Genomic DNA, 17,582 nt, shown 5'->3' on the forward strand with positions numbered 1-17,582 from the left:
AACCTTCACCCATAGAGTCTGACAGACTGCCTTCTAAGGACTGCAACCAGATACCTTGAGCTTTAGCCACAGATGCGCTAGATAACGCCACTTTGCACTGGAAACCAGATGACTGGAACACCCGTCTACAGGACGTTTCTGCCCTCTTATCCATAGGGTCTTTGAGACCAGCCACTTCACTAATGGGAATGGTAGTAAGCTTAGAAAGCTGGGCTATCTGGACGTCTACTTTAGGGATATCTTCCCATTTCTCATCACCCTGAAGGTGAAAAAGCTGCTTAAAGTGCTTTGAGATAAAGGCTCTTTTGCCTGGATTATTCCATTCTCTATACATGAGATTCTGCATTTTAGGTAACATAGGCAACCCTTTAGGGTTCGCCGACAGGTTTGCATCTTGAAAAAGCTGTGAGACCTCCTTAACAAATTTACGCAGTTCCTGCGGAGGAAAATTGGTCTCATCCTCTGACTCTTCGCTAGATGAAGCCGAATAGGACAAACTAGAGACCTCTCCAGAGGACCAATCAGAATGAGGGGAAGCTGATGCCCTTTTACGTTTGTGGGATTTAATCCTTATGGGTTCCGCAGGATTAACTGCTGCTGCTGCTTTATACGTTTCAAACGTTTGTGCCAGGTTGTCCTGGAACCAACCTAAGAAAGACTGCATGTCTTTTTGTTTCTCTTTTGCCAAACTCTCAGCGGAGCAGGCATTGCAATGTTTCTTTTTACAATCATCCGGCAAAGGACTGGCACATTCAGTGCACGATAAACGTTTAGTCTTAACAGCCTTTTTTGGAGCAGGTGTAATAGATTTCTCCTTATCCAGCGAAAAAATTTTTTAGTAGAAAATACAGGGCAGATGATTTGAAGGGTTAAGATTAACCAAATCCTACTTTACAACTCCTCAATCCATGTGGGGGGCTGGTGACACGGAAATACCAGTGCTGACAAGCTCCTCTGCTGTCAGACTGGGTAGCACAGCTTTATATATGTGAAAATTTAGTTTTCGCGCCCTGAACAAGAGAACTGCTTCACGCATGCTCAGTACTCTTGGTGGAACGCAGCCCCCTCTGGCGTGCGTTCCACCGCTGTGCGCATGCTCCAAGCTTTGCCGGCATAAGAGCGTGGCGTCTATGCAGTTCCGTAACGTCCGCCGATGCGGACGGTACGCCTCGCTCTGCTCACCGCCCGGGGGGCAATCGGAGGGATCCCCCTGGACACAACCCGTGTGTCCCACCAAAGAAAAAAAGAAAAAGGTCCGTCCCTGACAAGCAAGAACTGGAGGTATTTGGGCTACCGGGGCTCTTATAGGGGAGGAGTAGGAGGGGTTAGGAGGTAATCTTAACCTCTTCAATTCTAGGTCCTTGTCCCTAGGAAGAGCGACACCCCGTGGTACTGACACTATATGACAGGAAAAGGTACGCAACATTATATCAATGTTTAAACTATTCCTACCGTTACTACTCAGTCAATATTAGATCAACTTTTTCTTATCTTATGGCTCTACGTTCACACTGTATACATTGTTTAGGGGACTGAATACTTTAAAGGCATTCCACATTCTTACAAATGTGTCACTTGTTTCCTATGTTCAGGATTGATCCAGGGATATCCTACGCAGTACACACTTATATATGCTTCAAATGCATCAAAGACAAAAAAAAAGACCAGGGTAGCACACCTTTGAATCGAAATTTCCATTTCTCAGTACTTTAATACTAATAAAAGGAACAAAATGCAATAAAATAGTAAAATAAGATTTTGAAACACAGCGGGTCAGGTGAGAGGTTGGTATTAACATTCGCTATGCGGCATATCTTGCATATATAAAATATAAATGAGGGGAGTGTGTCAATTGAGAGTTCGTTAAAACAAGGGAAGAGCCTTGTGAAACAAACCATGCTGTATTATACCGCACCGTGTTTGGTCAAACACATCTCTTAACAAATGAACACGGGGCAACTCTGCAAAATCTCTCCATACGTTTGCAAGGGGGAATAAATGACAAAAATAGCAAGCTACTTTTAGCCATCATATGCGTTACGAATGCCTGATGACCAATGTGCCTTTAAATTACATACGGATACCAAAAGGGAAAATTGCTGCTGTAATTAAAGTGCTTTTAATATTAACACTTTGGAAGAAGAAAAAAATAAAATTAAAAAGCAAAAGAGTCTGAAATTCATCTTTGTGAGTAAGTTAGCACACTTAATACTCCAATTCTCAGAATATATTGCACTTTTTTTTTTTTTTCTTATGTACATGCTCCCCATTTTTGGTGGAGTCTATTTCGAACATCCTGAGGAGTGTTTTGTTGTGCCGCTGCAGTGCATAATTGGGAAAGTACTATTTTCTTTAGTTATTTGCACATGTTCACATTATTGGGTGATTACACTTTTAAATGAAACATAATAAGGCCTGCAGCCACAGAAGCAGTATTCACGATGAGATACTTAAGCTGCAAGGGCCAAAAACATAACAGATTACAACTAGATGCAGGCCAACACACACAAAATCACCCTGAAAATGTAAGTGCAGTTTAAAATCAACAATAAGTTACCTTAACTGCTATTCATTAGCTCAACAAAAAAACATGGAAACAAATTGCAAAGGTTTCTGGGTAATCTGACGGCCAAATCAGGGTGCTGTCAGGACAAATCACAATAAAGCATGTACTCAAAAAGAACATTTTTATTTTCACATGAAGAACAGGCAACAGGTATAGTCCGTCTTACAAAATTATAAAACATACAATGTTGAAAATAAATTTTCCGACTACTTCACCATGTATTTAAACAGCATCTGCTAGCTATGTTATTAAATGATTTGTACACTTTACTTGAAGAAATTGTGTCTCTTGGTGAATATATATCCCCCTGAGAATTAGCCCAGAGCTGCAACACGACATCAAGTCCTGGCAGCAGCTTCAAAATCAGAATGGTGTTCCAGTCACACAACCTTTGAATTGGTCAGAACTCACAGAATGAAGCAAGAGTAGGAGTTTAGAAATAAATAAAAGTGCTGGACACCTATCAAAATGTTTTTATGGATTCAAATGGTTCACTTTGTAAGATTAAGGTTACATTTAAGCAGGCTAAAAATACCAACATTTTTTAAAAAAATTGACAGGCTAACAAAGAAAGGAAGCAAAGAAATCCTTTACTTTTCTGTTTATTTCAAATTGCTGGATCTTACAACAGTCTGAAAGCAACCTATTACAAAAAAAAAAAACTTTGCAAAAAAGAAAAAAAAAAGTTAAACATTAAAAGTCCATGTGCTTCCCAAAACAATTTGTATCATGCAATTGTAAAGGCAGCACCTCTCCACGAAGGGGGGCATTTATCACTCCTTAAACATCTGCGTGTACACCTGGAAACGGGTTAACGCCTTTTGTCTTTCCTGTCTGATTTACGTTCTCTTTCACTTCTTGAGGGTCTTTTGCCTGACCGACTACCCTCTGAAACGGTCCTCTTCCTGTCAGACCTTGAACTTTTGTCCTTGGATCCTTTGGAGTCTCTACCACTCTCTTTTGATGACTTGTGACTCCTCTCTACACCAGAGGCATCCCTTCTCTTGTGCTCGACATTCCTCCTGCTGCGTTTCTCCTCCCTTACATGCCCTCGCCCTCTACTGCGACTTCTACTTTCGCTGCTGCTGCTACTGCTACTGCTGCTGTCTCCGCTACTACTGCCACTACTGCTACTAGTACTACTACTTGAACTGCTCCGGCTACTGCTGCTGCTGGAGCTGCTCCCACTGCTGCTGGAGCTAGAAGTGCTGCTAGAGCTGGAACTGCTACTTGCACTTCTACTCCTGCCTATTTTACTTCTGGTCCTACCCCTGCTTCTACTCCTTTTCCCTTTTTTCTCAGTATTCTGTGTTTTGACCTCCTCAGGTTGGAAATCAGTCAAGCGTTCAGGAGCTGCAATCTCTTTTTCAATCACCCACTCTTTATCTGCATTCAAGCTGGCCTCAAGCTGAGCTTGAGACTCATAATGGGCTGGTGGCTGGAAATTATGCACGGGCCCTGGAACCTTTTCTGTTCTTTCTGGGGATTCAGGTTCTGGCTCAGTCTCCTTACGTTCCTCTTGCTCATCAGCAGTTGGCTTACTTTCTGCCTGATCATCTGCCTTTTCCTCATTTTCTCCTTCCCTAAGGTCAGTTACGATATCTGCTATTTCTAAAACATCTAAATGACTGACATCTACCTGTTGATCCTCACCCTTATTTTCACTTCTGTCTTCTTCCTTTGCTTCACATTCGTGTTCTACTTCCTTTGCTTCCATCTGTATGCTCTGGATTTCTTCCACTACCACTCTACCCTCCTCCTCTATCTTTTCTTCCATGAGCTTAGAGTCTTCACTATCTTCCACAACCCTATTCTCCTGCACCAGTTCTACCTCCCTTTCACTAAAACTGGTTACTTTCTCTTCCTCTAAGGTGTCCTCCATTTCTATGTCATTAGGCCGGTCACCTGTCTCAACCTCTTTCTCATGCCGAGCTACCTTACCATCTTCTTGATCCTCTTCCTGTTCTTCATGGTCTTCGTCCTGCTTCTTCTCTTGATCTTTGTCTCTCATAGAATGTCGCCTAGGTCTAGCTTCCATTTTATTTAACTGCTCTGCAAATTCCGAACGTCTGCTTTCAAATATAGCTAGAAAGATTTAAAAGAAAAGTGAAACTATGCAACAGCGCCATAATAAGCAATGAGACAATTACTGGGTTTTGATGGCTTAAATTATATACGCATATATATTATACACACACACACAAACTGATAATGATGCTTGTGCAAAGTTATTAAATAAAAACTCCACGAGCACAACTAAAAGAAGTCTCATTCACAGTATAAAAACACTTACCATTCATTTTTTTCTGAGAATCATCCAAGAGTTTTTGCGTTTGTGGACACATTCTACCAGGTATGTAAAACAGGTGGGGTTTAGTTTTTGTTCTTATATATTTTATAATTTTTGAATTGTGTTCATTCCACTCTTCTTGCTAAAAAAGGAAAAAAATATATGTTTTCACAAAGTTAGTGTAACATTACGACGAATCATTGCTGTAGCATGTCACGTAAACAGTAGCATATTTATACAAGAAAACAATGAGCATAAACACAGTTTTAAGACTTGCAACTTCAAAGAAGTGAGCGGAGTTCCAGTATTTCATGAAAACAGCCATCTTAAAATTGGAGAAATCCATCTACTATTTTTCTAAGGCATTTCGGCTGCACAGGGTATAGACCTGTCAGAGACGTGTCCAATTTAATACTGCATCGTATAACAAGAGATGTTGAAATGTCTGCTCACCAGGTGCGCAAGTTCAACTTTCTGCTCAAGTAATCGCAGTTCTGTCTGTTTGGCCCGTCTTTCTTCAAACAGTTCTCGCCTCTCGTTCTCCACCTGTTTCTTCTCTTCTTCCGCCTGCACTTCAAGCTTCTGCTCTATTTCCAAACGTCTTTTTTGCTATAACAAAAGATTTTTTATTTTATTATATATACACAGATATATATATATATATATACACACACACACACACATTCATATATATACACACACACACACACACACACACGTAGCCACAAGTTACTCAACTACCAACATGCAGAGTTGACCATGTTGGAAAAAAAAACCCGACAACTGGGCAGGAACTATGGGGACAATGTAGAGTGCAAATTTAAAGTTAGGGTTTTGCCTTTGTAATTTTATTTAAGAAGCACCCACAATTTACACAGGACTTCTAACAATACCAACATTCAAAGTACGGTATGTGCTCGATTATAAGATGACCCTGATTATAAGACGACCCCCCAAATCTGAAAATTTAGGGAAAAAAAGAAAGCCTGAATATAAGACGACCCTATAGGAAAAAAGGTTTACCAGTAAATGTTAATTCATGTAAACTGTTTTAATAAAAGCTATGATTGAGAAAAATATTTTGGTTTTATTTCCTTCTATTTTCCAACCTGCCCCCCCAGTTATGCACATCTGCCCCAGAAATGCCTTATACCCCCCCTTTATGCCACTGTGCCCCATGATATGCCTTTTGACCCTATATGCCACTGTGCCCCATGACATGCCTTTTGACCCTATATGCCACTGTGCCCCATGACATGCCTTTTGACCCCATATGCCACTGTGCCCCATGACATGCCTGTTGACCCCATATGCCACTGTGCCCCATGACATGCCTGTTGACCCCATATGCCACTGTGCCCCATGACATGCCTTTTGACCCTATATGCCACTGTGCCCCATGATATGCCTTTTGACCCCATATGCCACTGTGCCCCATGATATGCCTTTTGACCCCCTATGCCACTGTGCCCCATGATTTGCCTTTTGACCCCCTATGCCACTGTGCCCCATGATATGCCTTTTGACCCCCTATGCCACTGTGCCCCATGATATGCCTTTTGACCCCCTATGCCACTGTGCCCCATGATATGCCTTTTGACCCCCTATGTGCAACTCTGCCTCCAGAAACGCCTTATACCCCTATATGCCACAATATGGCACTAAGGGGGTTAAAAGGCATATTATGGGGCAGAGTGGCATATAGGGAGGTTTAAGGCATTTCAGGAGGCAGAGCGGCGTATAGAGTATAGAACACTGCCTCCAGAAATTCCTTATGCCCCCCATTTAACACTCCCTCCCCCTCCAAACTTACCGGTGCTTCTGACTCCCCTGTCATGTAGCCGGGGCAGCGTGTAGAGCTCTAAGCGATTCGCGTAGACAACTTACGCTGCAGTCGGGAGGAGGTGCGGTAAGCAGCGGGGGTTGTCTGCGTCCATTGCGCAGACCTTCCCCGACTGTCAGAGATCAGAGTCCGGCACCGGTGCGGGGAATTCTGACAGTCGGGGAAGGTCTGCGCGATGGATGTAGACAACCCCCGCTACTAGCCACACCTCATCTCGGCTGCAGCGTAAGTTGTCTACGCGAACCGTGTAGACATCTACACGCTGCCCCGGCTGCACACCGGGGACTCAGAAGCACCAGTAAGTGGGGGGGGGGGACACAGGAGGATCCAGGTCCCCTGCAGTTGCGGGGGATCTGGATCTTAGTATCTTAGTCGTCTCATAGTCGGACCTATTTGAGGTCTGATTATAAGACGACCCCGATTAAAAGACGAGGGGGATTTTTCAGAGCATTTGCTCTGAAAAAAACTTGTCTTATAATCGAGCAAATACGGTACATGACAAATTAAAAGACTAAGACACACTGATTGATAAACTGGGTAAATTCTTGCAATCTTACAGTTTTTTAGTTTTTGGCAGCAACATTACCTTTTCATCTGCGACATTTGATTCTTGTTTAAACTTTTGAAGGGTACCCATTAACAGGCCAAATATACGCCGGTTCCTAAGACAATAAAAGTAAATTTTATGTTGCAAACCAGCGGTGCACCAAGTGAAAACATGCATTTCTTGGTTCTCGAACACTATTTTTTAGAACAATTTTTCCAAAAAAAGTTTTACCTCTGTTTTCCTTTCTCATCCATAGTTTGGTCCTGTATAAGATCTCGGCGTGTACGTTCTTTGGAGGTCGCAACAACGGAGGACTGCAACGCTGGCTGAGAACACATCAATGACAAAAAGCATTAGTCATACAATTCAGCACGCAGTGTTAGCAAGATGGGACATTCCTTAAAAAAAAGCTTACCTTTTTGTCATCTTCTTCCTCAGCGTCGCTTTCAGGTCGTGACTCTCTCCTTTGTCGACGTTCTCCACCCAGCCTGCGACATTGAAATAATTGAAGAAAAAAAAAACCAATGCAATCAAAAGACATATTTGCTCACTGACGGCTCATGACCAAGCTACAACTAGCCAGAATATTTGCAAATGACAGTTTGTTAGGGACCTTCAACTCTCCAGCAGTGCTAGTATCCTCACCTGCTGAGTGCACCTTCAAAATCACGCTGCTTGGCTGGGGGTCCTCCTCCACTATCCGAGAGTCCACGCCTAATGATGGGAATTAAAAGCAGTTAATTTTGTCACTACTACAGACATGTGGGTCTCCAGTGTAAAGGTGATGTGAATATACAATATACATAAAACAAGATTATTGACCGCATCTCACCTTAGCAAAATGCCACCACGTCCTCTACCTCCAACCAAATTAGGACCTGAAATGGTCAGTCGCCTTGCCTGTGCAGGTCTGAAAAGAAAATCATCAATTACTGCTAGCACCAACCTTTGAGTACTGGTTTTGTTGGAAAGAAGTCCTATGCAGCCTGCCTTGGTGTTTCTTAAAGATAATAAGCAATGTTTTGTATTGATGAAGACTACAATGTATCATTTCATGGTGATGCATAGTAGTGATGCCAACAAATTACCTTTAGGGGCATTCCAGTGTCCTAGGCAGCCTTTAAGGCAAATAATGCCTTAAGTACTTTAACCCTTTCAGTCCTGTTAGGATGTACCTGAACGTCAGTTTTTTGCAGCGGCAGGGGCATCCTGACAGTGTGGACTGTCCCCTATCGGCAGAAGCCTACTGATCGGGTGTAATAGTGCTTACTGCTAGCGTCGGTACACCCACCGGATGTACACTTCTAGACCTTTCTGGGCTCTTCCATTACTCCCCCTGCTGGCGGATTGCATGTATTGTGATTAGCGCAGAGACATTGGGAGGAGAAAAGGGATAAATTTTTTTTTTTTTTTTTTCAAATGAGCGCCTTAGCCCCTATAAATATAAGTACTTAAAAATATCTAATACGGGGTAATATTTAAAGCATGGATGTAGACCTCTTGAAGAATAAAAAAATATTTGGGGAATTATTTTAAGCAGATGTTGCTGCCACATAAATAGGGTCATTTTTCAGCTGTGACAAAATTGCAAAAAATGTATGTTTTTTTTCTATTTTAGTTTAGGTTTTTTCTCTCTATTACCACTAATAATCTGAGCTGGCTAACCAAATATGGAAGAGGGGAATCAGGCTTTAACATAGCTATTGTAAAAAGCAAATATATCAGGTCAGTAAATTAGGAAAATATTGGGCTTGAAGGGATTAACATCCAACCTTTTCCAATCCTGTCATAAAATAAGAATAAATCACTTGTAGATTCTGCAGCTCCCCCCCATTTGGAGCCACTGTGAGCGTTTGTCATTCATGCGCACAGGGCGACAAATAGCTGGGAGGTGGAGAGAGTGGCAAACGCATATGTGGGGGGATTCTGCAGAATGTGCCCATGAATTTGCAAGAACCTCATTAAAATGTAAAATGCTCAGCAGTCATATACATTAAAGTGAATATGATGGTTGGCGAGAGTACAGTGCCCTAAAGAAGAAATGCTGGAGACTAGACAGGTCTGCCGAGTAACACTTAGTGCATGTGAGGAATCCCCATGCCTGCAGCCCTTCTCCTTCCATCTGGATCGTTCCGGCTGCTATATATACTATCCTGCTGCTAAGGACACGCACTGTGTGTGAGCTGCATCTCTACACCCCAGTTTTTCGTTCATTAATGCAGATTCTTTTTGTATTCGCACTCGATGGAACCTGGAGCCGGATCACGTCGCCTTTTGTTTGAAAAGATGCAAACCGCTGCCGCAGGATTCTTATACGTAACAGCCTTGTGATTACACACAGCATTATTGTTTGTCATTTCCTCTTTTGGGTACAAATGTATTTACTCAAACTACGGTATTTGTTTAAACATTTTTTTTGTGCCCTTTGTTTCCAGATGTTTAACATTTACACGATCAAAACTAAAATGACACGAAAAGAAAGCCAGAAACCTGCAGCACTTTTTGCTAAATCAATGGAAAAAGGTATTACCTTACCAAAAACATAAAAATTAACATATATCCAGTGAACACATAAAGCAATTAAGGTGAATGTGAAACTGTAAGCAACATAGTTAAATTGCCATTCAAAAGGTTTTTATACAATTCAGTGGTTTAAAGAGGCAATCTTTTCCTACCTGCACAGTACCCACATTATTTTTTTTCTCTCTAAATAAATATATGAACACACACATAGATATCTCCACGCACACAAAAGTCGACCAGCACTCCAAGGACTTTTGAGTTTCTATAATTTTACCCCCTTGAAGTGAATTAACTCTCAAACGTTGGCAAAAATTCTTGGTGTGCTCTTTTACTTTGTTTAATGATGCTCCCAGGTGCAATATATATATATATATATATACACACACACACACACATACATACACATACACACGCATATATTATATATACACATACATATATATATATATATATATATATGTGTGTGTATTTATAATATATGCGTGTGTGTGTGTGTGTATATATATATATATATATATACATACACACACACACACACACACACAAATTTGAAGGTGAACTAAAGAGTTTAATTCATTTAAAATAATTTCATGTTATAATTTATGCACAGTGTTCACGCGACCAATTACTCTTTGATTACTGAGAACTACGTTATTTCTCTTGACCGTGATACGCCACGGTCAACCGTAGCATATCACCCAGACTGATCTATCGGGGGCCGCATTTATGTGGATGTCTCCGGCACTAAAAAACGTATAGCCAGCCCTTGCATATTACAACAATATTGTCATATTCCATCATCCATACATTTCTACAGCGAGTCTCACACACAGGCCACAGGCCTACACGGCGCACAAGCAACATCTGGGCCATGCGGTACACAGCATCCCGCGAGTACCTGCAAACACCTCAGGGCCGCAATCACACGCAGCTGCTGCCCGCTCACCTGTTATCGTTTGGATCCCGGCCAGTTAATTTTCGGATATTTTCGTCCACATTTTTCAGGCTCTCTTTGGCTTTTTCCAATTGCTCCTGCAAGGTACGGACAGCCACAGCCATCTTGCACACTTCTATCGCGCCGGGACAACTTCCGGGTTAGGCAGAAACTACTCAGCTAGCTCTGACCCAGCCGTTAGCGAGGCGGGAAGTGACGTTTAGGAGGGCGGACCCGACTAACTTGCTGATGTAACGCAACGAGGCGTGGCTGCAATTCAAAGTTGGGCTAGTTGTAACATTAGGCTTTTCTTACGTGAACAATGTGTGTGATTGATAAATCATTTCCCTGCCGAGGTGTCTGTAGAATTCAGAGGTCTCACGATAGAGACTCCTTTTTGACATTACTGCTCCTTTATGTTAAACCCGAGAACTGCTTCCTCAAATGTAGTGTAAGGGGTGAAAGAGTGGTAGAGAAATAGAACAGCCTACCATCAGAAGTGGTAGAGATTAATACAATAAGGAAATTTTAACATGCATGGGATACATATGGCTCCTGAACCTAATCTTAACGACTGATTAAGGTCTGAGTCTCTACATCAGGAAGGAAGGGCTGACTAGGTGGGCCGAATGGTTCTTATCTGCCAGCAGATTCTATGCTTTAGTCCAGATGCTTGGCCCTGCTCATGTTTGTGGCACTGATGGGAGTTGGCAGACTCCTGAAACGCTCCCCAAATCTTGTGCTGGTGAACATGCTCAGTGGCAGCGACCGGGCTTGGTGCTGGGAGGCAGCTATCGGCAGAAGATCAAAGTTAAACAGTTTTAAATAAGAACAGATAAGTTTGGTATTTAAAGGGACCTCGGTGATGCCGGCATTGGAGGGTTTTGCCTGCTTACAAGACAGGAACCCAGGGGGTCTCTTTTCCTGAGATATTGCTAGACAGTTTAGTGGAGGTTTCTGGGGAAATAGTTGCATGAGAAGCAGTAGAATGACCTTTGTGAAACTTGCTTTTCATAAACATTGACTTTCTTTGGGCGGTTTTGGAATTTGAATTGCATGAAATGCAGAAATCTTTAGGGTTCTACGTTTTAGTAACCCTGGAGAGGGAGGGACGGTACACTCTTAAGATATGCAAATATTTTGACTGATAAGCGCTATGTGATTTTTGTAATAACGATTATTTTGGAATTAACAAGTTTGCAAATTTTGTTAATTCGTATGAATGTACAAAAATGAGGAGAGACCCCGTAAGAAACAAAGCAGAGAGCTCTGAATTGCTGTTTGGACTTTTTTTTCACTCTCACTCTTTTACACACTCTCACTCACTTTCTTACACTTCCACACACACTCTTGCTCACTTTCTTGCACACCCACATACACTCTCAATGCTTCCCTACCTACTGCGCCAACCGCATCCGTGTCTCTGTCTCTGCAGCTGGAAAAAATCGTTTTTGGTCCATTTGCACAAGTATAAATGGTCCATTTGCCCCCAGTTAAATGCCCGGCAGGAGATGTGTTGGGCCGATCACATCTTCCCTTCAGTCAGACCACAACGTGAGACTGGAATGTGAGGCTCACTGATTTAATTTACAAAGCAAGTTTGATGCCTCTTTTTCCTTAACTCCTTCTTTATTATATAATTTATAATATGGACCGAGAGTATATCCCACATCTGGTATTTTACACTCATAGATCAATCAATGTTATTCTCGTGTGGGAGTTTCAGCTCTGAGTTATTTCAAATAAAAGTTATGTTTTATTGTGTTCACTTCATAAGCATTTACAACATGTGTTATTTTGGTATCAAGACATTTTCCTATAAATTACCATTAACGCTCATTTGTAAAGAGTTGATGTGGTTTATTTGGATTTTAATCAGGCTTTTGTATCAACAGAATAACTGAAAATAAACAAAGTTTCAATTTATTTCAAGTATTTGTTATCTTACTACATCCCGGTCATAAAGTGCATTTTTATGTTTATACGACAAGGAAAGTAAATGCGTAAAAAGATCATGATTTAAAAGATGTTTACCATAACAAAAAGAAATAAAAAGTATACAGAGCCATCCATCAGACATTCAACTCTCTGAATAATACACTCCAAATACACGCACCCGTTTCCATTCCAGATCTCACCTAAAAACAAATAGCACAATCCACCTGAAACAGTGAAGTACATAATTTCCATAATAATACAAATATAATAAGAGACACTTTTTTGTGTAAGTTTGATTTATTTGTTTTTTGCAGATAAAACAGAGCGTGAACTCCCAGAAAGCCCCTTTATGGGCTTTATTATGATATTATTATACAGAAAAGCGATTTACGGTGTTTTGGCTATAGATGGACACCCTCATCGGCTGCGTTCATGAGGTTTTCATGTACTGTTTTCATGATCTACTTATAGCTGTTCTTGTAAGTCTGTACCATAGTTACCATAGCAACCAATTGACTGTGTCTGCCGAGCGGATCATTCCACTGGTTGCTATAGTGATATAGACAAGAATCAATATTTCCTATATTGGAATGGCTAGTGAATTACTGAAATGTATGCATTCGTTGTTATATTGCTGAATGTAAAGCTGTGTTGTCGGACGCACACGCGCGTGACACTGTGAGCCAGGAGGAAAGGTAGTAACGTGAAAATAACACGCAGCATATAAAACCTAAAACCAACAAATCACAATGCGGCACATTTCCATGGCAACTGATTTCCTACAGCGCTTCCTTCCCGGAAGCGGAAGTGACATTCTAGGCTGCTTGGCATAGAATGTGGCTGGTAGTATTACTGTAAATCCTGACTGCTCCCTGGCACCGTGACGTGGGCTGCGTGGGGGTAATCTCCAGCTCCACGGTCTACACCCTGCCCTTTCAGCGCCGGTGATGCAGAAATATTTACGAAGAAAATGAATAAGCAGGATATGGCTGACGAGGCTCTGTTCCTCCTCCTGCACAATGAAATTGTATCGTGTGTTTACAAATCCACCGAACAGGGGGATGTGGTAAGTTCCACTACACGGAGAATTCTGTGCATTCCAAGTCTAAGTGATGTCCAGAGCCTGTCAACCCTGAGTAATGGCGTCACCACAGTGACGTCACATTTATGGGGGGCATATTCCATTTGGCTGAAAAACAGAAATTAAGCTTGGGGTACTTAGGCAGCACTCCACAAATCTAGACAGAGTCAGTAGATACTGCCTCTCATGTCATGGTGTGATGAGTATGTATTATATATATATATATATATATATATATATGTGTGTGTGTATAATATATTAATAGCAAATATTAACAGATAGCAGCTGATGAATGAGATTAAACACCTACAGTAATGTATGCCATTTCTTTCTTATTTTAGCTGTATATAGAACCATTAGTTTGGCAGAACGTTAAAAAGTTAGCGTAGAATGTGCTGGTATGAAATGAATCAGATTCGATTCACTTAATGGCTACATATCAGTGATACTTTATGCTAATAATGATTAAAGAACGCTACAGTCCAAAGTGGCTTTTAAATCATGATAAGTACTTGAAGGTACAGCCGATCTAAACGTTTGCACCTCGTTTTTCATCTGACTGACAAGTCTCCGCAGGTAAATCTAACGTCTGTAGGGAAGATGTTCACCTCTTCAGATAAACAATGCCATGATTCATCCAGTTCGCTCCTGCTTATTGACACGTGGATTGGTTGTTCCAACATGTTTACAAAGTTATGACTGTTCCATCATGTTGGTGATTTTTTTGGTGTTTTTGCAGGAAAATGGAAGGTGCATCACTAAATTGGAGAACATGGGGTTTCGAGTAGGACAGGGTTTAATAGAGAGGTAAGTGAACTAATCCAGCTGCAGGATCTTTTTGAGTTGTAACAATTGTTGAATGATTCCTCAGACTGAGACATTGTTTCATTGTACAGAAACAAAACAGCATAAAAAATGCAGGATTAATTGCCTTTTTCCTTGTGGTGACATAACAGTATAGGTTCCCCCAAGCTTGTTTATGTCTCTGCCCTACATCACTAAATAAAAACGATTGAAATAAATGAATACAAATCAAGCTAAAAATTCATTATGGTTTGCACCCTTCTTTTTAGATTTACCAAGGATACAGCCAGGTTTAAAGATGAGTTGGATATCATGAAATTTGTGTGCAAAGATTTCTGGACAACAGTGTTTAAGAAGCAGATTGATAACCTTCGAACAAACCATCAGGTAATAACAGAGCTTGTCGCTGCTGATGGCATTGAAATGCTTTTTGTTTGTAAAAACGCTTTTCATGCAGTTGTAAGTCCAGAGTGTCCCACTGCAGTTTCAGTAACATGGTCTGTTTGTGGCTGATAGGGATTGTAGTTGAATGGCAGCTGGTTGGTCAGGCAAAGTATTTATTGTAGTATTACAGCAGTCATTGCAAAATTGGCAACCATTGTTTGTTGCTCATTGTACTGCTCTGCAGAATATGATGGTGCTATCAGAATAAATAACAATACTAATATATATCAACAGGATTAGAGCTATAGTTATATATATATATATATATGAGAGCTTTTTAGGTTTAAAGGACACATTTTTTTCTTGTGCATTCAGTACCACCAGATGCAGAACCGCTGGAGCTGGCACCTGACAAAAGCAATGCCTGAACATCTGTTTAGGCATTCAGACACCCCTAGGCTAACAACTCTCTGAGCACAATTACATGGTCTCTGTTAGGCCAGATATACTAACTGTGCCCATTTGTGATATAGTATTTGTTTTTGATGCACACGTTACCAATATCATGTCGTATTTAACTTTTTTTTTTTTTTTTTTAAAGGGCATATATGTGCTTCAGGATAACAAGTTCCGTCTAATATCCCCAATGTCTGCTGGAAAGCAATACTTGGAACACGCTCCTAAGGTAATCCATTTGATGTGTTACGTATTTAGCATTAAGGAACACTCTAAAGCCTCAACCCCTTTAGCTATAATTACAGGACTTGTAAAGTGGGATGTTTATAGGATTTTGATGGGCAAAATGCAATTTGTGTAATTGTTTTAGTGATACGTGAATGTGTAATGGAAGTATGATTTCTATTTATTTTTTTAACATGCCTCTTTAAGCAGATGTAATAAATCTTCTTGAGCAGGTGACTTTTATATAATTTCTGTTTTAGGCCTAAAATAGAGAACTTGCTGTGGCTTTTATTACAGCAGTAGATGTATAAAAGAAGAGCTTTATCTAAAATAAAACAAGTGAACCGTGCCTTTTTTTTTCTTAATTAAATCCTTTTTTTTCCTACTCAGTATTTGGCTTTCACTTGTGGGTTAATCAGAGGAGGGCTGTCTAATTTAGGAATCAAGAGTATTGTGACCGCAGAAGTTTCTGTAATGCCGGCATGTAAGTAAATGAACAATATCTGCACCTTTACTTGGATAGATTTATATTCTTATAAACATATATTCACCTACAGATCTGTTCCTCTGCTATTTCACACAAGTGTGTTATGCCATCCACATACATTAGGTCAACGAGGAACACCACTGATGAATTATAATTCATCTTAAATGGATTTATTCACTAAAGAGCTTGCGAGAGAGCTGTGGTTTTTAACTCTCTCATTGTTCATTATGAAGGGTCAGGGTTTCTCCAGAAAGAAGGGCTCAGCTGGGCCTGCATAATGTGTAATTCACGTAATAAATCAAGAGAAACAAATATTACTTTGATGAATCGGTCTCTTTGTGACATCATCGTGTGGCACTATCTGCGAGCATCATCACTTAAGAATGTACGCAGTCTTTAATTTTATATTTGTAAATAAATCACGATTTTCTTATTTTTTTTATTTGTAGGCAAATTCCAAGTGATGATTCAGAAGCTGTAGTTTGTGAGTAAATAGGAATAACCCATGCTCAAAGCTGAAGGAGGCATTCACACAAGACAATACCTAACTTGACTTTCTACTATGCGTCTGCCATAAGCGAACAAATACCTTGCTCGTACGAAAACAAACTTATTTTAGACTTATTTTTTACCTCTGTAGTTCTGTATGAAACCCAAACGTAATCGGGAGTTAAAAAATAGGTTAGTTCGTAAGTGGGTTAACAAGGTTACAATGATCCAAAACTAATCCAACCCAGGGTGGTCCTGTTAAATGCAGTGAAGTCTGAAGGCCTATTCCACTGTTTCGTGTGATGTTCGGCAGTGTATTTTATGATTCTATTTATGACTTCTTTACCTGTATGTTAAAGGTGCTGAATATTTTTTTCCAAACATTACTAACTCCTGAACTGATTATTTTCCTCTCCCGTATGCACGTTAAATGAGCCTGCCCCTGTTAGAAGCTACTGCCGTTTTTCTGTAATTTGCTGTGCAAATCATTTATTATGGGGACATTCTTAAATCTGCGTTGGAACTAATCTACTATGATGTGCTGTGCTTAACCTGCCCATTCCTCACATCACAGAGGTTTCAGTAAAGCTCCTTCAAACCGAGCTCATTTTCTAAGCAACACTGGTGAGTTAATTTACCTTCTTACACTGTTTTTAATGCAGGGATCACAGAATCATCTCTCCATAATGCAGCACTCGCTTATCTAATGATATTTCGTGAGGCACCCTAGGTAGAACAGCACCTTTAAGTCCATAGTAAACCTGGTGCTTTAGGAGATGGTCTGAATTACTGTAATCTGATTTAACCACTTGTAGTAATAAGTGGACACAAGCACAATACTGTTTCAAACAATTTGAATCGGACGTTAAAGTTGGAAGGATAATGTTTTGACATCTGTGTCTTAAGAACTTGGTTTTAATTATAAGCTGCGCATGTGAAGGAGATTCCGTGTATTTAAAGCTATCGCACAAAAATACTTGAACGTTTAAGAAAGCTCCAAGTAATATATTCCTCC

The 17,582-nt window shown here is 40.6% G+C and overlaps 2 protein-coding genes across 2 annotated transcripts; one reads left to right on the forward strand and one right to left on the reverse strand.

Moving 5' to 3' along the window:
• Nucleotides 1–2,670: 2,670 nt before the first annotated feature.
• PNN (pinin, desmosome associated protein) lies at nucleotides 2,671–10,855 on the reverse strand. The gene is made up of 9 exons (XM_053474507.1): nucleotides 10,716–10,855; nucleotides 8,079–8,156; nucleotides 7,892–7,960; nucleotides 7,662–7,734; nucleotides 7,478–7,572; nucleotides 7,286–7,361; nucleotides 5,310–5,465; nucleotides 4,860–4,998; nucleotides 2,671–4,651 (listed from the first exon to the last, which is right to left on the reverse strand). Exons 1-9 carry the CDS (start codon nucleotides 10,826–10,828, stop codon nucleotides 3,378–3,380), a joined length of 2,073 nt encoding a protein of 690 aa, XP_053330482.1. The 5' UTR covers nucleotides 10,829–10,855; the 3' UTR covers nucleotides 2,671–3,377.
• A 2,589-nt stretch (nucleotides 10,856–13,444) lies between these two features.
• On the forward strand, nucleotides 13,445–16,741 carry TRAPPC6B (trafficking protein particle complex subunit 6B). The gene is made up of 6 exons (XM_053475201.1): nucleotides 13,445–13,707; nucleotides 14,462–14,529; nucleotides 14,796–14,913; nucleotides 15,512–15,595; nucleotides 15,982–16,075; nucleotides 16,528–16,741. The coding sequence occupies exons 1-6, from the start codon at nucleotides 13,612–13,614 to the stop codon at nucleotides 16,557–16,559; spliced, it is 492 nt and encodes a 163-aa protein (XP_053331176.1). The 5' UTR covers nucleotides 13,445–13,611; the 3' UTR covers nucleotides 16,560–16,741.
• The last annotated feature ends 841 nt before the right edge of the window (nucleotides 16,742–17,582 follow it).

Source organism: Spea bombifrons, chromosome 9 (assembly GCF_027358695.1).
Source record: "Spea bombifrons isolate aSpeBom1 chromosome 9, aSpeBom1.2.pri, whole genome shotgun sequence".
In the NCBI taxonomy this organism is placed as follows: Eukaryota; Metazoa; Chordata; class Amphibia; order Anura; family Pelobatidae; genus Spea; species Spea bombifrons.